We start from the raw sequence: 21,430 nt of genomic DNA, 5'->3' as shown, positions 1-21,430 counted from the left end.
TGGAGCCACAGCATTAAAAAAAAAAAGTCATATAAAGGAAAGCTATGTTCTTTTATAACTCTAAGAGGCAAACTTGTCTAGAAATTCCACTTTTGAATTTCGACGCTATCATAACTTGAAACTGAAGCTCTGCTTCAGAGAGCTAAAGATCTGAAAACAACTTTCAGAGCCTTATGATTATTATGCTACTTGGATCCACACACTGATTTTGTTGTTGGCTCATCCAGCCGCAGGCCAGGCCGGATAAGCCTATGTGATTACACGTCGTCCGTCTGTCGTCATCCGTCCACAATTTACAAAAATCGCTACTCCTCCTACAGGATTGATCAGCTTTTGATCAAACTCGCATACAATATTCCCCAGGTGGGTGTGCATAAATGTTGTCAAGATGGTGGCGCCACCTGTCATGGTCGTCTTGGCCGGTATGAGCTACAACCTCATTGAGGCTATTTTTTTTGTTGTTGTTGTTTTTTCTTTTCTTACTGGATAATGAGTATATTTGATATACTGTAATCAGGATATTCTACCGGTCCTACTCCGTTTTGGATCTTTGTAAAAGTTTTTGATGCCAAATATTGCTTGTTGCTCTTGATTAAAAAAAAAATTAAATGTATAGTGGCTTGCAAAAGTATTCACCCCCTCTGGAATTTGTCAGAATAATAAATGATGAATAGATGACAACTTCTTGTCAGTGTTTAACTTGCTCATGTTCTTTTAGTGAATTTTTTACTTAAATTATTGTTCAAGAAGTATGTCAAAGAAAACCAAAAACTGAAAAATGCTGCTTGCAGAAGTATTCAACCCTAAAGTTTGTAGATGCTCAAGATGAAAGATATTTTCTTAACAAGGACACAATTGACTTGGAATTGGCCTTCATCTTATGAGGAAGTGGAAGATGAGGTTAAAAAAAATCAGAACTATGGAATAATGTGTAAAATTGTATCTAGGATTTTGGAAATACCAGTAAACACTGTCAGTAGTGAGGATGCACCAGCTGCATCATGCCACCCAAGCACCACACCAACTGGACAAGGCCATCCCTCAAAACTCACCACAAAAACATGACCATGACCTGTGAGGGAAGCTACAGTGAGGCCAGCAGTCATTCTGAAGGAGTACAATGACTGACAGAGGAGTGAAGGTGTTTCTATATTTTATTTTAAAGCTCTGCTGACAAGTAATGAATTTTAACTTTTGAAAATTTGCTTTAAAAGCCTATTGTTTTTCAGTAATAATGCTGGATGCATACTTGCCAACCCCTGGAGAATTAAAAGCGGTGAATCAGATTGAGCGACGCAGTCGTGCTCTTCTAGAGGATTTTGGGGTGCGCTCCCCTGGAAAATTTTGAAGAAGAAAAAAAACGGTGTGAAATGGTACATTCTCCTGCATTCTGAGTGTGATTATTTGAAGAAAATTGATCTGGAAATCAGACCAACATACTTCACAAACTGCATGCTTCTCACCTTGCTTTGATTCTTTGATGCTGGGTGATCTGACCACCAAGTCACCTTGAACTTGTCATAGCTAATCTTATCTCATTATCTCTAGCTGCTTTATCCTGTTCTACAGGGTCGCAGGCAAGCTGGAGCCTATCCCAGCTGACTACGGGCGAAAGGCGGAGTACACCCTGGACAAGTCGCCAGGTCATCACAGGGCTGACATATAGACACAGACAATTATTCACACTCACATTCACACCTACGGTCAATTTAGAGTCACCAGTTAACCTAACCTGCATGTCTTTGGACTATGGGGGAAACCGGAGCACCCGGAGGAAACCCACGCGGACACGGGGAGAACATGCAAGCTCCACACAGAAAGGCCCTCGTCGGCCACGGGGCTCAAACCAGGACCTTCTTGCTGTGAGGCGACAGCGCTAACCACTACACCACCGTGCCGCCTATAGCGAAGCTTAGTTTTGAAAATATTATTCTGCTATAGTATAATAAGAAGGTGTGACTACACTTTGGAATGAAGTGATTGACAGTCTTACAAATTTGACAACATGGTAGAGGAATTTTGGCTTCATTTCTTTAGAATGGAATGGCATGAAGCCACACTGTCCATATATTTACAGTCATTGATGTGACAAGTGTATCATTGATGATACAAGTGCAACTGATGATAAATATGTTCTGTCTTTAGTAGTATAAAATTATAGACTTGCTGTACATATGTTATGTTATATTGATTTTTTTTCCCTGCTTGCGATGTACAAATTAAAAATTGTGAAAAACTAATCAACCAGAACCAATAGACTTTAAAAAAAAAACAAAAAAAAAAACACGTCATTTCTATCTTTTCAGGTTTAAGGACAGTAAGGGAGAGTGTAATAATAAATATTACCAGCTGTGCAGTCAGGAACTGCTTGCTGGCAGTGGCAATCACAAAAAGTCAACTGGATAGTACTGTAGGTTTTTGGGTGGTTCTAGAGTAAAAAAAAAAACAACATAATGCTACAATATGGCTTTTTTTTTCTTCCTCCAATTTGCTGCTCAAAATGTTTGATTTGCTGCCAGTACAGGGAAAAAAAAACATTTACTTTATATTCATCATTAACATTATTTCTAAAGTGTTGGATTTGAAACTTTGTAGGCCTGTTTAATATTTCTACGTCCATTCTCGTCCATTTTTCTCATTCTTTTCAGCAGGATACCCAATAAATATATATCAATAAACATTAATTTAATATAATAGTCCTTATGGACATGGGGTGGGTCTGTCGGGCACCTGCCATTTTATTGCAGCCTTAAAGCAGGCATTGAGTGAATCTTTCATATATTCCATTCTTACACTTTAATTCGTAATTCCGGCATGTCTCAACTAGATATTGCATCATGCACACTTGGTTTTCTGGATTTTGGCCCGAGCTTTTTGATCTGATGAACTGTGAACAAGAATCTGATTTGAGTGAGTTCCTTATTTAGGTCGCAAATATCCTTCTGAGCCCATGTGTATTTATTTATTTATTGCTATCGCGTTTCTGGCAGTTATTTGTCAGCTATTGTCCCTTTTTGTTCTTTTCTTCGTCCCCCCCCCCCCGCGCTTAATTTTGTTAGATGTCATTTCCAGTGTAATGTAATATCCGGCTGTATGTTGACAGTTTAAAAGGGATGAGACGAAACCATCGTTTGGAATTAGGCTACATGCCAGCCTTATGGCACTGTAAGGATCTCGGTGAAATGAGAAAATTAGTGGACCTGAAACCTGATCCATATGGGTCTACACAAAATGAAAAATGCCTTTTGTTTTTACTCTGAAGTCTTCAGAACTAAAATCTGTTTAATAGCACATGTAATACATGTCTGTCTTGTATTTAGGTCAGGAGCGCTTTGGAAACATGACCAGAGTATACTATAAGGAGGCCGTGGGAGCATTCGTGGTGTTTGACGTGACCAGAAGCTCCACATTCGAAGCAGTGTCAAAGTGGAAGCATGACTTGGACAGCAAGGTGAAATTAGCAAATGGCAACCCTATCCCCTCTGTCCTGCTGGCTAATAAATGTGACCAGAAGAAGGACGGCTCTAATAACGCTTCACTTATGGACAACTTCTGCAAGGAGGCCGGCTTTCTGGGCTGGTTTGAGACCTCAGCCAAGGTAACACGTTATTATATGCACTATCTAGGCTTGAGTGGTTTAGCATTTTTATTGATTAAGCATTCTAGCAAAGCATGAATAGGGTTATCAAGTGGCATGACAGGAAAAAAAATTGCCCAATGGTCCGGAGCTCAGCAGCTCGAATCCTGATGATGCCAGAGCTGTCCAATCAAAATTGGCCATGCTCTCGGGCTTGGAGGGGCAAACTCTCTTATCCGTGTCAATCATAGTTAGACTAGACAATAATTAGCATCTGTGAGCTCATGTATGTGGAACAGGGCAGATGGTACTTTCTTCTGAGTGTGTTACTCTTCCCTGTGATGCAGCACGAGCATGATGTCTTGATGGAAGCATGCTGATAGCTGTCGTATGATAGGGGAGCCCTCACTGGTGTGTGGGAATTGGCTAATATATAAATTGGGGAGAAAAATAACATAACTATGTAGTGGACTGGCCCTCCAGGATTGGACAGTTGTGAAAGACCCTTCACCTACTACATGAATGATCCACACTAAGCAGATCAAAGCTGTGTGAAATCAGCCACTCTGGACCCCATGTTTGAAATTCCAAAAATGTGTTCTGGAATTATGACTTTCTCAATCAATCCATTCACCTATATGATGTATGGCTAATGATCTGCTTAAAAAAAGCAGAAGAGAAGAAAAAAGTGTTTAAGTATGTACAGTGGTGCTTGAAAGTTTGTGAACCCTTTAGAATTTTCTATATTTCTGCATAAATATGACCTAAAACATCAGATTTTCACACAAGTCCTAAAAGTAGATAAAGAGAACCCACTTAAACAAATGAGACAAAAATATCATACTTGGTCATTTATTTATTGAGGAAAATGATCCAATTTTGCATATGTGAGTGGCAAAAGTATGTGAACCTCGAGGATTAACAGTTAATTTGAAGGTGAAATTAGTCAGGTGTTTTCAATCAATGGGATGACAATCAGGTGTGAGTGGGCACCCTGTTTTATTTAAAGAACAGGGATCTATCAAAGTCTGAGCTTCACAACACGTGTTTGTGGAAGTGTATCATGGCATGAACAAAGGAGATTTCTGAGGACCTCAGAAAAAGCGTTGTTGATGTTCATCAGGCTGGAAAAGGTTACAAAACCATCTCTAAAGATTTTGGACTCCACCAGTCCATAGTCGGACTGATTGTGTACAAATGGAGGAAATTCAAGACCATTGTTACCCTCCCCAGGAGTGGTCGACCAACAAAGATCACTCCAAGAGCAAGGCATGTAATAGTTGGTGAGGTCACAAAGGACCCCAGGGTAACTTCTAAGCAACTGAAGGCCTCTTTCACATTGGTTAATGTTCATGAGTCCACCATCAGGAGAACACTGAACAACAATGGTGTGCATGCATGGTTGCAAAGAGAAAGCCACTGCTCTCCAAAAAGTGCATTGCTGCTTGTCTGCAGTTTGATAAAGATCATGTGGACAAGCCAGACGGCTATTGGAAAAGATGTTTTGTGGACACATGAGACCAAAATAGAACTTTTTGGTTTAAATGAGAATCCTTTACATTCACTCTAATATGTTTTATGATGAATGATGATCCATCTTGAACACATTCATACTTTCATTTGTACTTTAAGTGCAGCTTGGTACTTAAGATAGTATAGTAATACATCAACCTGTTCTTTTTTTTTTTTTTGATTGCTTTAACCGTACAACGTCCATACATACAAACGACGTACCACCACAGGGAACCTGACTGCAAGTGCAAGGAAATGTACCTCTTAAACGCTTGACCACTGAACAATGAAATTTGTATAGTTATTTACTTAAGATGGATGGATTTTTATCCAGCGCTTATTTTTAATTTGGTTTTTAAAAATAAGAATGTGGGATTATTTACAAACACATTTACAGAAAATATTCATGACCGTTTCATATAAAACTAGGTAAAACGGTTTTATTCGTCCACTAGCTTGTTGGTGTCATGGATTTGGGCAATAGACAGACATAAGTGCAGAAAGAGTTTAAGAATAAGCACGCTAGCAAACAGTTCCAAAATGTCAGACAAAGGCAGAGTTGAAAAACGGGCAATGGTCAAGCAAGGCACAGATAGGATATCAGAGAGAAAGACAAAGAACACAAACACGAGTCAAAACCAGGAAATACAAAGCTTGGTAACATCAGACACAAGGTACAGAGCGTATACTTTGCAAAGTCTGTGTGTTACTGAGAGTTCTTATACAGTGCCTTGCAAAAGTATTCATCCCCTTTGGTGTTTGTCCTGTTTTGTTGCATTATAAGCTGGAATTAAAATGGATTTTTGGGGGGTTAGCACCATTTGATTTGCACAACATGCCTACCACTTTTTAAAGGTGGATTTTTTTTTTTTAATTGTGACACAAACAATCATTAAGATGAAAAAACACAAATCTGGAATGTGCATAAGTACCCCCCCCCCCCCCAAAAAAAAAAAAAAAATCGGTACTTTTATAGAGCCATCTTTTGCTACAATTACAGCTGCAAGCCTCATGGTGTATGTCTCTATTAGCTTAGCACATCTAGCCACTGGGATTTTTGCCCATTCCTCAAGGCAAAACTGTTCCAACTCCTTCAAGTTAGATGGGTTCTGTTGGTGTACAGCAATCTTCAAGTTATGCCATAGATTCTCAATTGGATTGAGGTCTGGGCTTTGACTAGGCCATTCCAAGACATATTTTCCCTTTAAATCCATCTTGAACACATTCATACTTTCATTTGTACTTTAAGTGCAGCTTGGTACTTAGTATAGTAATACATCAACCTGATTTAGCTTTAGCAGTATGTTTAGGGTCATCATCTTGCTAGACTGTGAACCTCCGTTCCAGTCTGAAACCTCTGGCTGACTCAAATAGGTTTTTGTTTTTTTTTTCAGAATTGCCCTGTATTTAGCACCTCTCATCTTTCCTTCAGTCCTGACCAGCTTTCCTGTCCCTGCAGATGAAAAATATCCCCACAGCATGATTATGCCACCACCATGCTTCATTGTAGGCATGGTGTTCTCAGGGTGTTGGGTTTGCGCCACACATGGCGTTTCCCATGATGGCCAAAAAGTTCAATTTTTTTTTGTCTCATTTGACCAGAGAATCTTCCATGTGTTTGGGGAGTCTGCCACATGTTATTGGGCAAACTCCAAATGTGACTGATTTTTTATTTATTTATTTTTTTCTGGCCACTCTTCCATAAAGCCCCGCTTTGTGGAGTGTACAGCTTAAAGTGGTCCTATGGACAGATACTCCCATCTCCACTGTGGATCTTTGCAGCTCCCTCAGCATTATTATTGGTGTCTTTGTTGCATCTCTGAATGCGCTCCTTGCCCAGTCTGTGAGTTTTGGTGGGTGGCCTTCTCTTGTCAGGTTTGTAGTGGTGCCATATTCATTCCATTTTGCTTTAATAGTGCTCCCTGGGATATTCAAAGTTTGGGATAAAAAATTTTTTTAATAACCCAACCCTGATCTATACTTCTCCACAACTTTTGTCTCTGACCTGTTTGGAGCGCTCCTTGGTTCTCATGTTGCTTGCTTAGTCATGTAGCAGAGTTAGGGTCCTTCCAGAACAGGTTGATTTTATACAGACATCATGTGACACTTTGCACACAGGTGGATCTTAATCAACTAATTATGTGATTTATGAAGTGAATTGGTTGGACCAGCTCTTATTTAGGAGTTTCATACGAAAGAGAGTGAATACTTATGCATACTCCAGATTTCTGTTTTTTCATCTTATTGTTTGTATCACAATAAAATAAACAATTTGCACCTTTTAAAGTGGTAGGTATGTTATGTAAATCAAATGGTGCTCACCCCCTAAAAATCCATTTTAATTCCAACTTGTAGTCCAACAAAACAGGACAAACACCAAGGGGGTGAATACTTTCGCAAGACACTGTAAGTGCAAGCTGTGATGCTTTGATCAGGAACAGGTGCATGGTAATTAGTCTTAATAAGCTTGAGCACAAGTTGCTATGTGAGGTGCATGGACGTGACGATTGACAGTTGTAATCGGACAACTGTTTGATGCATCAAGTTTGAAATGTCAAGATTGCAGCTCTAACCCCCGTAGCTTTTTATATGTGTGTGTATATGTGTGTGTGTGTAATATATATATATATATATATATATATATATATATATATATATATATATATATATATATAAAAAATGTGTGTATGTATGTAATATATATTGTATAGTTCAATAGCAATCATGTGCATCTTTGCCTAGTTTTAGGTAATGTAAAACAAACCATAGATCAATATCGATTTCTTATGTCTGATGATATTGGATTGTAACTAATGATGTAAAGTGAAAGTGCTGGTTCACTGCTGTCCACCAGGCACCCAGCAGAGTCGCACCATAATAAGTGTCGTGGGTTGTTTCTGCCGCATGACATGCGGTGTCAAAGAAAGGAATAAATATGTATTCATAACTGTGCTGCATATCTCATTATTGCCATCACTGTCTAGACAATGCAGTAGTTTATTGACATTAAATACACTACATTACACAATTCAGTGGTTCATATGCTGTAATATTATTCTATTTAGGTTGATTTTGTGCCCTTGCAAATATTTTGCTCATACTCCTTCAGGAGCTCCGCTTTTAGGCAGTGCCTAAATATCTATATTACAAACTTCTTGTTGATGTTACTAACCAAGAATGCTATTGAACAGCGTGTTAGGTGGTCCCCCCCCAAAAAAAAAAAAATTATTAAAACATTTTGAAAGTGAACAGAATTCATGCATCGTCCTTTCAATCTATATCTGTTATGAAAATCAATAAAAGGAAGACTGAAAACGATTTGTTTTCTCAATTAGCTGTTTATCACCTTGGCTATACTTTAAAAAAAAAAAAGCCTTTAAAAAATTTTAGCAGGCAATCTACACTCTGAATATGTGAGTGCGTGTGAGCCTTTCCTTATTGCTCCCAAAGACATATGCCTGACTCAGAGTATGCTGCTCTTGTGTTGATCACCTAATTCCTCATCAATTCTGAAACTGCTGAGGGTTTTAGTCCTGTTGTACCAACTCACGTGCTTAACATGTTGTACCTGGATCAGTCCTAGTCTGGCTGTGGTGCTTCACATGACTTCACATCACACTTAGCTGCTGCGTGAACCTTTTGCCTCCGAGTGTTTGCAGAGGTCTTCATGCCTGTGACTGAGTGTAGCTGTTTGACAGAAGGTGTCTCATCACCCAGTCTGCATAAGCACATGCTTGTGAGCTAAATCTATCCATTAGGGATTCAGCAACACTGATGTCTGGCAGGAAGCTCCAGCACCTGTCGTGCATGTGTTTGTACAGATGTGTCATTCCTCATTTATCAGGACCTCCTTGTATTCTATGAAGCCTCGTGTCCTAGCGGATGGCCGTCCTGCGCGCGCGCACACACCGGTCTCATCTCTTTCTCTGTTTCCTCTCTTGAGCTCTCTCCAAAGACCTCAGCTGGCTTATTTTGTTTAGTTTGTTTTACTCGCTTGGTCTCATTTGTCTCAATTACTGGATAGGAATTGCAGCAGCGAAGCAAACTGGTAGAATAAAAAGGATGGCAAGACATATACAGTGCAGATTCAGTTTGAGAATCAGATCTGAAATAAAAGGTGGAATAAAAGGCAGACTTTGTCTCTGCATATAGATGATCGATGTACATATATATCTGAATCTGTTAACAATACATGCATGTTTTGAGGAAAAAAATAATATATTTTGTATAGTGGTGATGTAAATGATCAAGAAGTACCTTATCTTTTGGGGAAAAAATGAAAAAGGTCAAATTGCATTCTTGATATAATTAACTTATTTGTGTGCCTAGATTTGCGTTTTGTGGCTGTGTGATCAGGTTTGATTCCTGACAAGTTGTGGTATTCGACAAGAAACTTTCTCCCCCATGTATTTGTGTATGTGGTATTCTGAGTGCCCACGCTGACTGGGACATCATGTTCTGTTAGGAGCCACAGTAATTGTGACGATGTAGGCTTGTCTCCATGGTAACTTACTTAGTAATCCATCCTTGGGTAATGCTCCAAGGAAACAAGAGGTCACATAGTGCACTGCTGGTCAATCCAAGTGTGGATGGAAAGGATGAAAAAGACTGGATTAATCCCAGAGAACAAGCTAAGTGGGGTGGTGTTTGAGTTAAAAACCTTTGACCTCACTGCATCAGAGTAGCGGAGTTGCTATTTTGTCTTCAGGATTTTCCTCACTCGATACTCCAGATCATTTATCTAGGCTAAAACATCTACAGGCAATATTATCTACCTGGATCTGGTTTGGCCCTTGAGGAGACTCTTAAATTTGACGAGGCTTATCAATATTCATGATCTTATCAAGATAGCAGCTATGCTCTGCTCACTCACTTCGAGCTGGGGGAAGAAAGTATATCAAAGGCTTTTTAAGGATTTATAACCCTGGATTTATTTTACTTGCACCCTTTTACAAGTCATATCAGACATTAACCCTGTGCTAGAGGATGATGGGTTTTATTAAAAAAAATGATGAAGGGAGGAGTGTGTGTGTGGCTCAGTGTTTAAGAACATTTTTTTTTTCTTGTATAATACATGGTGCTAACAGACTCTGAGCTTTAATGAGCCCCTTGATATCAGTGTCAGTTTTCTGATTTACAGTTAAACTAATATAGGATGTGGAAAGATGCACAATGCATGACTGTGTGTGTGTGAGAGAGAGAGAGAGAGAGAGAGAAAATATTCATTTATCTGTTCCTCCTTCACTTCCATCCTTCCACGTTATCCAAGAAAATTTGCGAATGTTGGCTGATGTCAAGTCTCATTTAGAAAAGCATTTAGAGGAACCCGATCCCTTTTTCTCTGCACTAGGAGAACATACTGTGAGGTGGTTTTGAATTCATCCCTGAGCTGGATTGTAGATAAGAACTTTTTTTTTCCTCTCTTCTATTGTTCTAGAAATACCATGATAGATATATCTTTGGTGGGACACATTTGGCTAAGACACATTATTAGAGCAGTCTCTTGTAGTTTCAGGTGAGTCATTGCTTCATTTTGAAACTGCCATAGAGATTATCTGAGACATAAGTTATAAGAAGCTGTGTCCAATATCTATGATGATGTATTAAGGCCATTGTAGGCAGAAAGAAATACATAGCTGAGGGAGGAGGGGTAATCTTCTGGGGGGGGGAAACCCCTCTGAATTTCTGATATTTAAAATCATAATTTTATGAGAATAAAAAGTCACAATTTTACAGGAAATTAACCCGGGATATTTTATTGATTTGATTTTTATTTATTTAAATCGAGGACTGAGATCGCTTTACTTTGAAAAGTTTGATCGTCATCACTCCAGACACCACAGCTAAACTGAGAGTTACATCAGTTTCCCCTGATTTTACTGTGGTGGGTTTTTATGGGGGGTGGTTGATGGATGAAGATGGTCACCTGCAGGACCCCTCCCTGCGGCTCCTGTTACAGTGCATTTGGACCTGAACAAACAGTTAAAGGAGTTATATGTAAGTCTTCACATTTATTTTAGAACAATAATTAGAACAATTTTTACAATAGAACTCTTATATATCCAAGTTGGATCAGAGCCACTGATCCTGTGGTGAGTCTTGTGCTGAGGGGATGCAATTACAGCAGGAGAGCTGATGGTGTTCTATTCAGTCAGGGGCAGAGTTTTGATTCCAAAGGGTCGGGGGGAGTAGAGGCACAAATCCTCAAAAGGATTTAAGTTTTTCAGATCCCCCTACCTGAGGTCTATCTGCTGTACTTGGGTCTGTCCTTGCAAAAGAAATCCTGATCTCCAATTAAATTACCTGATTTAAATAAAGGTTGTACATCAAAGAGGGAATATCTTGGAGGAAAGTTCATCCCTCCGGTACAGTTCCACAGACTTGGCAAAGAGCACTGAAGATATTCTGGAGACTCATGGTGGCCTCACTACACTTTTATTTTGGCTTTAATTCATCACCGATGTGTACCACAGCCTCTTGTACCTTATTGCTTGATTCTGTAATTTGCTCATCTCTCCACTTTCTATATGCTGTCCTTGCTTCCTGCCTATCACCTGGAGCACGGGTCCCTGCTGAGTTTTACTTACACACACACACACACACACACACACACACACACACACACACACACACACACACACACACACACACAAACACTATTTCCAAATAAAAATACTTTCATGAAAGAAAGCGTTGTAGTGATTTAGAGATTAAAATGGCATATGTATGGTTCAAATTGATTTATAATTCTAATTAGAAAGTCTGATAGCTTATTTCTTCTTTCTGTAATATTTTCACTTCCTTCTCCACTGCCTGTTGCTACTCTGATTTTATGTGTTGAGTGAAGTACAGTAGCAGACTGACTGTGCTCGTTTGAAATAACGTAAAAAATGTCATTTTCTATGGCTAGCTAACTTGAAGATGTTTACAAAGTGATATCATGCTGGAATATGATCTCACCATGAATATTCGTGTGAGTGTGTCTGAAGACATCACTCACTCTTTCGGGGGAAAAAAAAGGCCTTTTGCTGCTTGGTGGGTTCTGACATTGCTAACTATTGTTTGAATCATTTTTGAGCACACGAGGAGAGCGACGTGGACGGGGAACCAGCAGCTTGAGTGGGAATGTTTCTGCATGGTCCTAGTGCCTGCACCTTCTCCTGTTTTTGAGCATGGTCCTAGTGCCTACACGACCCCCCCCCCCCCCCCCCCCCCCCACACACACACACACACACCCGACCTTAGTGTGTGTGTGTGTGTGTATGAGAGAGAGAGAGAGGGACTTTTGGGGGTAGGGTCCCGGGGGGGAGCACCCCCAATATAATGTTAGGGGACACGCTGTATATGAAATTTAGTCTTTCTTCCTTGATCATGTAGTATAAAATATTAAAGTGCTAAGAGGTTTTCAACTACGTTTCGCAGAATGCACTGCAACCGGAAAGTATATGATTGTTGGAGGCTTAGTTCATCCAAACTCCGCTACTGCCATTCCACAGCCAGATAAGTTCTCCAGTGACATAACTGAGTGTAAAGGATTCCTTCTACAAGGCTCTTTGTATTTTACTACTCTAATAGGCTTTTCTGAACAACAAAAGAGAGTTCTGTATGTGAATCTGTTAACTGGCCATGCTTTGAAGTGGGCAACTGCGGATTGGAATCACAGAGGTGGAATCGCAGAGGTGAACCCACAACGTCTTATGATCGCTTCGTAGAGTTATTTAGAAGGGTGTTTGATCACCAGCCTGGGGGTGTCAAGGTGGGTGAGAAATCACTCATCCTTCGGCAAGGAGAAAAGACACTATCAGAATATGCATTAGAGTTGCGCACACTGGTTGCTGATGGTGGATGGAACAACCTGGCGTTGAAGGCTGTTTTTTGTCAAGGTCTAGAAGCTAGCATTCTAACTGAACTGGCATGTAGGGATGAACAGTACACCTTGGATTTGCTAATGGGCCTTGCTATTAAACTAGACCACCTCTTCTGAAACTGGCCCTCCTTGCAATCCAGCCATGTTCCGAGCCAGCCTTCACAGGCATCCACTCCAGTGGAAATCTCCAATACTTCCATGCCACGCTCTGAGAGGGAAAGGAGACATCAGGAAGGGTTATGCTTTTATTGCGGGGAGCCTGGTCACCTGCTGACCCAATGTCCTGTCCAGCCTGTCATCTCCCGAAGGCATGACCGTCCCCAACAAGAGGATCGTTCTGACACTCTGGTGAATCATAAACATTTTCTTACCCATCCATTTCTGAAACTCAATGTCTTGCCTTCTGTATCAGAAACCACCCATATTCTCTCTGCTCTCTTAGACTCCGGGGCGGAGGGTAACTTCATTTGACACTGAAGTCGTTCAAAGGCTTGAGCTGCCCACCAAAGAACTCCAGCAACCTGTGAGCCTCCAAGCTATTGATGGCAGCCCCATCTTAGATGGACTGGTCACAAAAAGAACTAGACCTCTGGAGATTCAGGTCAGGACCCTGCACAAGGAACATTGGTCACTGTACGTCACCTGAGCTTCCAACCATGTTATCATGTTAACATTTCCATGGCTGCAAGTACAGGATCCACTCATCTCTTGGCAGCAGAAAGAAATATTGAAATGATCCCCGTCCTGTTATCAGAACTGCTTGCAGTTACTCCAACTCACCTTGGCTTCCACCTCTATGGAGAGCCCCTCCCCTGGGGGCATAGAATAGGTCCCAGCTTACTACTATGAACTTTGGGAAGTCTTCAGCAAGGGAAAGGCCAGTGGATTACCCCCTCATAGACCATATGACTGTGCCACAGACCTCCTCCTAGGTATTACCCTTCCACGCAGCCACATTTAACCACCTTTCTAGAACCGAGCAAGCAGCTGTGGAGGATTATGTACAACCAGCACTTCAGCAAGGTTATATTCATCCATCCACATCCCCAGCATCTGTGGCTTTCTTCTTTGTGGAGAAGAAAGGGGGAGGTCTATGACCCTGCATTGATTTACTGAGGCCTTAAACAGATAACTGTCAAGTATCCATACCCATCACCCCTCATCCCATCTGCCCTAGAACAACTAAAGATCTGCTCGTATTTTTGCCAAACTCGACCTCTGAAGTGCCAATAACCTGGTGCATATATGGGAAGAGGATGAATGGAAGACAGCATTCAGCACCACCTCAGGTCACTACGAATATCTCGTCATGCCATATGGACCATCTTGCCATATGGACCATATGTGCTCCGGGACATGCTGGGGCACTATGTTATCACCTATATGCATATTCTGATTTATTCCCTGGATGAAACCATTCATTATGAACATGTAAAGTCTGTTCTCAGCAAGTTCATGGAAAATTAGTTGCATGTCAAAGAGGAAGGCTTTTATTCGTCTTAAATCAGCCGTCATCACTGCACCCGTACTCAAGCACCCAGACCCCTCAAAACCCTTCTCTGCTGAAGTAGACGCTTCTGAGACCAGAGTTGGTAGAGTGCTGTCTCAGTGCCAGGAAGACAGACCTAAGCTGCATCTGGTAGCTTGTTTCCAAGAAATTGACACCCACAGAACAAAACTATGACATTGGAAATGGAGAACTGCTAGCCATCAAGTTAGCCTTGGAGGAGTGGCGACATTGGCTGGAGGGGGCCGCACATCCATTTATCATCTTTACTGACCACATAAACCAAGCTCAAGCTCGTGAGACGTTTGAATCCCTGACTGGCATGATGGGGCCTGGTTTTTCACTAGATTCAGCTTCTCCTTTGCATACCGCCCAAGGTCCCAAAACATTTAAAGTAGACACTCTGTCTTGACTATGTGCTTCTGGCACAACCATCCCAGAAGCCACACCCATCCTGCCACCCAAGTGCTTTGTGAACACACTCATGGAACATCGACAAGGAACTGGCCCAGAACCAACCCTGTAACCCAACTGAAGTATGCCCGCAAGGTCTCGCGTTTGTCCCACCCCAGTACAGAGGCCACTTCATCACTTGGGCACACTCTCTTCTCCAGCCACGGGGCATCAGAACAGCAGATGCACCTACAAACTTATCAGAACCAAGTATTGCTGGGAGAACATGAGAACTGACCTCATAAACCACTTCATATCCTCCTGCTCAGCCTGCGCTCAAGCCAAGGTACCCCGAGCTCTGCCTGTTGGGAAACTCATGCCACTACTCACACCCCAGAGACCTTGGTCACACATTGCTATCGATTTCATCACTGAGCTACCCAAATTTCAGGAAAACGCTGTCATCATGAAGGTAGTAGTAGACGGATTGTTGAAAGCTCTGAAACTCATTCCCTTGTCTTGTATATCTACAGCCCTGGAAACAGCGGTGCTCATATTTGCCATGTCTTCAGGTATTATGGGATCCTTGGGGATATCATAAGGGACCAGGGACCCCAATTTGTGTCAAGGTTCTGGGTAAGCTTTATGAACAAGCTCCGAGTATTGGGGAGTCTGACCTCAGGACACCACCCATAGTCAAATGTACAAGTCAAGTGTGCGAATCAGGAGATCGGCTGCTTCTTGAGTGTGTTCTGCTTGGAAAACATCAAGGACTGGGCCCAGTTCCTCCCATGGGCAGAATATGCACAGAACTCCCTCATACACTCAGCCATTCCATTGTGTCCTAGGGTACCAACCACCACTGTTCCCGTGGGATGACTTACCCACTTACATCCTGGCAGTTGATGCTTGGTTCAAGAGGAGCAAGCAAGTTTGGGAGAGTGTTCACAAATGTCTAGAACATGTGGTCAGCAAATACAATGTGCTGACAAGCACAGAGGTGAAAAATCCCATACACACCAGGGGACAGAGTGTGGGTATCTATGAGGGATCTGCATAACCCCAGCACCTACAGAAAACTCAGTGTTGGGTACACCGGTCCTTTCAAAATCCTTCACCAGGTCAACAAAGTCTTGTACAGACTAGAGCTACCCCCACACTGTCGTCATTCACCTACGTTTCATGTATCATGTCTCAAATCTGCCATCCCAGGACCATTGGCAGAAAATACACTAGCCCAGGAACACCCAGCCCCAGTTGAACTGGAAGGAGGGCTGGTGTATCAAGTACACAAGATACTCAACTCTCATCGCAGACAAGGCAACCTTGAGTATTTGGTAGATTGGGAGGGGTATGGTCCAGAGGAACACAGCTGGGTACTTGCCAAGGACATTCTACACCCTATGCTCACTCAGGAATTCCATGCACAGCACCCTGAGAAACCTGCACCTAGAAGGCAAGGGTGTCCCAAGAATAATTGCGCTCACAGAGTGAGTGCCTCAGGGGGGTTCAGTCAGTGACTGTGCAAGTTTGTGTCAGCCTTCAAACAAATCCACCATGGACTACAACTCCCAAGCGCCACAGCACCCTCTCTCCTAAGTTATGATTGGGAGTACACCTGTTTCTAATCACTCTCCCTATATAAGCACACAACACTACAGCCCATTGTGAAGTATCGTTCTGTGTTCTCATACTTGATTATACTGAGCCATTCTGTTTATTTGACCTGACTCTAGTGTATTCTAACTCCCGCTACGTATTTACTGACTTTAAGACTCTGGTTTTCCTCTGACACACCAACTGCATATCTGCCGACCTTTGGCATGATCCTGACCTCAATTCTCGTCTCACGACTTGGCTTTATTCACCAATTTACGACGTACCCGCTCTTCCCTGCAATTGCGTCCATAAGTGCCTGCACTCTGACAGGATGTATATGATGTAATATTTTTAACGTAATTAGCACCTGCTCACTCAGCACTTACTGTTGCACACATACCACTATTTTTCTTTTAAGGAAAAAAAAATCATGAAATCAACAAACTTTTGCAATCACGCTCCCCCCATGTTCCCCCTTTTTTTTTAAGTAATGTTTTTTAATTTTTCCAAAAATCCTTTCAGGGGCTCTGTAGAAGATTTAGGGCAGCTAAACAAGAGAAAAACATTGGGGGAACATGTTTAAACACATCCTGCAAGATTTACATGACATAAAGCAGTGGTGTACAATCTTATCCACAAAAAGCTGGAATGGCTTTTCATACTTGGCTTTTCAACCAATTAAAAACATCCCCTGTGCAGATAAAATCAGATAACCATGATGTAAAAGCATTACTACATAAACTGATCTTGAGAGAAACGAGCTGATGTAAAGCAGAATTTTCACTTTTTTTTAAAATGGTATTTAGATTCACGTGTTGTACAGAATTCCATTGCAATTATTTTCAGCTAATGTACAGTATTTAGTAAAGTGTTCCTTATTTCCATATTTTCACATTCTGCCCTGCTGCAGGATAATATAAACGTTGACGAGGCAGCCCGGTTCCTGGTGGAGCACATTCTCCTCAACGACAAAGGTGTTCCATACGAAGAGAGCAATGGCGATCGTATCAGGCTGGACCAAGAGGCTGTACCTGCAGAGATCAAGTCAGGTTGTTGCTAGCATCAGGCCTTAATCTGTTCTTTCACTTGCCACAAAGAAAGGGTTAGCTACAGACTGAGACCCAAAGCTCCATCATGTCCTCTACACTCTTCATCTCAATCATCTATTCTGAAACCAATGGTACAAGCATTTTATGGCATACAAGTCTTGGCTCTCCATGGTTGAAACCATAGCCATGAAGATTATGCTGAGTATAATGACCATTTGTCTCTGTCATTCTTCCCACCTCTCTCTCTCTCTCTCTCTCTCTCTCTCTCAACATTGTTCATATAAGATGTTTATTTGTAGTCTTCAATAGTGTTGGGTGTTTAACCATATGTTGTTGAGAATAAATGCAACCCTATGGGTGTCCTAGGAGGCTGTACCAAGTACATGTTTGTTACTTTTGTATATAAGTTTCCACAGAGGTAATTTTAATCTGAAAGAAAAAAGAGAATTCTCATCCTGAGTTATGTGTACAAAAGTAAGTTGAGGAATCTGTATCTAAAACAAAACTTTTAAAAAATCATATTTAGTTCAGTTATTATCTGGTTATTTTCCCTCCCATTTTCTTATTTTTCTGTCCATCAGTTCTGTGTCTGGAGATCACTCAAAGTTTCATACATTTAAGGTCATTATCTACAGTGTCAAGAAAATATGCAAAGAATCATAGGAGTTTGTTTGTATGGTGTCTGTCAGAGAGACTGCAGCCTGCTGTATGCATAAGCTTGTGTGATGTTCATGGCAGGTTTGTGAAGTGGTACGAAAGTGTTGGGGTTCATATCTCCAGTTCTATTGTGATGCATCAAGGAGTGCGACACTTTAAAACTATTATACATGCTGGATTCAACCTTGAGGCAAAATAAAAAATTTTAAATAAAAAAAGGGTGATATTTTCATCAGTTATTGATAAATCTCTTTGTTTCACAGGGTGTTTTTAAAAAAAAAAATCTCTCACACATTACTCTAGAATTAATTCTAATTATTTTTCATGTGCACCAACCAGTGGAAGGCAGTAGGGGTTTCTCTGGTGCTTTGAAAACTGCATGTGTTGCACCACATTTTTATAATTAGACACACAAACCCCATTTCCAGAAAAGTTGGGATATTTTCCAAAATGTAATTAAAAGAAAAATCTGTGATTTATTAATTCAAATGAACCTTTTTATTTAACTAGCAAAAGTACAAAAAATATTTTCAATAGTTTTATTGACCAACTTCCTTGAATTTTGTAAATGTAGATAAAATGTAGAATGTTTTGCCTGCAACGCACCATACCTAAGAAAAAATGGTAAACCCATCGAGTCGATTTTTTTTGGGGGGGGTACGTGTACCACCAATCATGCACTGCCTAGTGGTCAGTGTTAGTAATTACCAGTCATACACACTGCCTAGTGGCCAGTGCTAGCCAGTAAAGAAATAAAACAAAAGAGACTGGCTATGATATAAGAAAATTCTACAACCCAGAAACAGATGGGAGCTCTGCTTTTAGGCAGTGCCTAAATCTCATCTCATCTCATTATCTCTAGCTGCTTTATCCTGTTCTACAGGGTCGCAGGCAAGCTGGAGCCTATCCCAGCTGACTACGGGCGAAAGGCGGGGTACACCCTGGACAAGTCGCCAGGTCATAACAGGGCTGACACATAGACACAGACAACCATTCACACTCGCATTCACACCTACGGTCAATTTAGAGTCACCAGTTAACCTAACCTGCATGTCTTTGGACTGTGGGGGAAACCGGAGCACCCAGAGGAAACCCACGCGAACACGGGGAGAACATGCAAACTCCGCACAGAAAGGCCCTCGCCAGCCACGGGGCTCGAACCCGGACCTTCTTGCTGTGAGGCGACAGTGCTAACCACTATACCACTGTGACACCCGTGCCTAAATCTATATGTTTAAAAAAAAAAATTGGGACAGGGGCAAAATAAGACTGAAAAGTTTATAGGATATTCCCATAGCACTATTTTGGAAGATTCCATAATGATTCGTGATTGAGTATAAAAGGAGCATGCACCAAAGGCTCAGTGTTTGTAAACAAGGATGGGTCGTGGTTCACCCCTTTGTGCTAAAATTCATGAGCAAGTTGTTAGTCAATTCAAAAAGAACATTTCTCAATACATGATTGCAGAGAATTTAGATCTTTCAAAATCTACAGTATGTACTGTAATATGGTGAAAATTTTCAGAGAATTCGGAGACATCTTGGTGCGTAAAAGGCAAGGTTGGAAACCACTATTGAATGTGCATGTCCTTTGAGTCCTCAGGCAGCACTGCCTGAGAAACCTTCATGCTAATATAGCCACATGGGCTCGGGAGTACTTCAGTAAATGTTTGTCACTTAACCCAGTCCGCTGCTGCATCCAGAAATGCAACCTGGATGCATGTATTATGTAAGGACGAAGCCATTCATCAATTGCATGCAGAAACAACGCGATTTCTCTGGGCCTGAATTCATCTCAGATGGACCAAAAGACAGTGGAAACGTGTGCTGTGGTCAGATGAGTCCACATTTCAGCTTGATGTCCAATTTTCCAGAAAACAAGTTCTCTGTGCCAAAGATGAACACGACCATCCAGTTTATCATCAGAAATGGTGCAAAAGCCAGCATCTGTGATGGTATGCGGTGCATCAGTGTCCATGGCATGGGTGAGTTGCATGTGGGTGAAGGTACCATTGACACGGAGGCATATGTTGGGATTTTAGAGAGATATATTCATCAAAGCAATGTCTCTTCTCAGGAAGTCCATACTTATTTGAGCAGGTCAATGCCAGGCCTCAATCTGCATGGGCTACAACAGTGTGGCTTTGTATACACAGGGTGTGTGTGCTTGACTCTCCTGCTGTCAGTCCAGATCTGTCTCCTATTGAGAATGTATGGCACATCATGAAGAGGAGACTCGGACAATGATTCCATATAATTAAAAAGTGTTATTAAAAGGAAAGGTGATGTAATGCAATGGTAATGATGCCTTTGTCACTTTTTTTTGGTTAAGTTTGTTGCAGGCATCAAACTTTGTTTATATTTACAAAATACAATAAAGTTGGTCAGTAAAACTATTGAAATATCTTTTCCTTGTACTTTTTTCAGTTAAATAAAGTTTCATGTGAATTTACAAATCACAGATTTTTGTTTCTATTACATTTGGAAAATATTCCAACTTTTCTGGATGTGTGTGTGTGTGTGTGTGTGTGTGTGTGAGAAATCTCTGAGCAGAATTTTTTTTTTTCCAATTAAATGTGTTCTAGCTGGAGGACATTGCCCACCAGCGATAGTCCTAACATACAATATATGGCCTAAAGTATGTGTACCCCTGAAAATTACATCCATGTGTGGTTCCTCCCCAAACTGTTGCCAAAAGTTGGAAGCGTGCACTTGTATAGAATGTTTTTGCATGCTGTAGCATTACAATTTTGCTTCATTGGAACTATGGGGCCCAAACCTGTTCCAGCATGACAATGCCCCTCTGCACAAAGCGAGCTCTGAAAACACGGCTTGTTAAGGTTGGAGTGGAAGAACTCTGAGCCCTGACTTCAACTCCTTTGAATGCCAACCTCACCCATCATCAGTGCCTGACCTCATTAATGCTCTGGTAGCTGAAAGAATATGAATTCCCATAGCCACGCTCCAAAATCTAGTGGAAAGCCTTCCCAGAAGAGTGAAGCTTATAATAACAGCAACAGGGTGACCAATTCCACATTAATGCCTTTAGAATGGTTTGTTCAGCAAGCCCGTATGGATGTCATGACCAGGGAGCCATGTACTTTAGGCTGTATAGTGTATTATATACCACTCACAAACGTCATACATTACACACACACACACACACCCAGCCTCATCCTCATCGATGCTACCACTCTTCAGTTTTTCACAAAATGTTGTTCTATGTTCTTTCATTCCAAACTGCCAGGATGGTTGTCTGCACAAATAGAG

General features: G+C 41.2%; 1 protein-coding gene across 1 annotated transcript in view; it reads left to right on the top strand.

Annotated features, from left to right (window-relative positions):
• rab32a (RAB32a, member RAS oncogene family) overlaps positions 1-17,886 on the top strand; it is a 41,377-nt gene extending 23,491 nt beyond the window's left edge. The window contains 2 exon segments of the mRNA XM_060914111.1: positions 3,321-3,598; positions 17,366-17,886. Coding sequence (XP_060770094.1) covers positions 3,321-3,598; positions 17,366-17,515 — 428 coding nt within the window. The 3' untranslated portion in view covers positions 17,516-17,886.
• Positions 17,887-21,430: the final 3,544 nt, after the last annotated feature.

This window comes from Neoarius graeffei, chromosome 2 (genome assembly GCF_027579695.1).
Source record: "Neoarius graeffei isolate fNeoGra1 chromosome 2, fNeoGra1.pri, whole genome shotgun sequence".
Classification (NCBI taxonomy): Eukaryota; Metazoa; Chordata; class Actinopteri; order Siluriformes; family Ariidae; genus Neoarius; species Neoarius graeffei.
The sequence above is the reverse complement of the archived record's forward strand: the minus strand, read 5'-3'. Positions and strand labels throughout refer to the sequence as shown.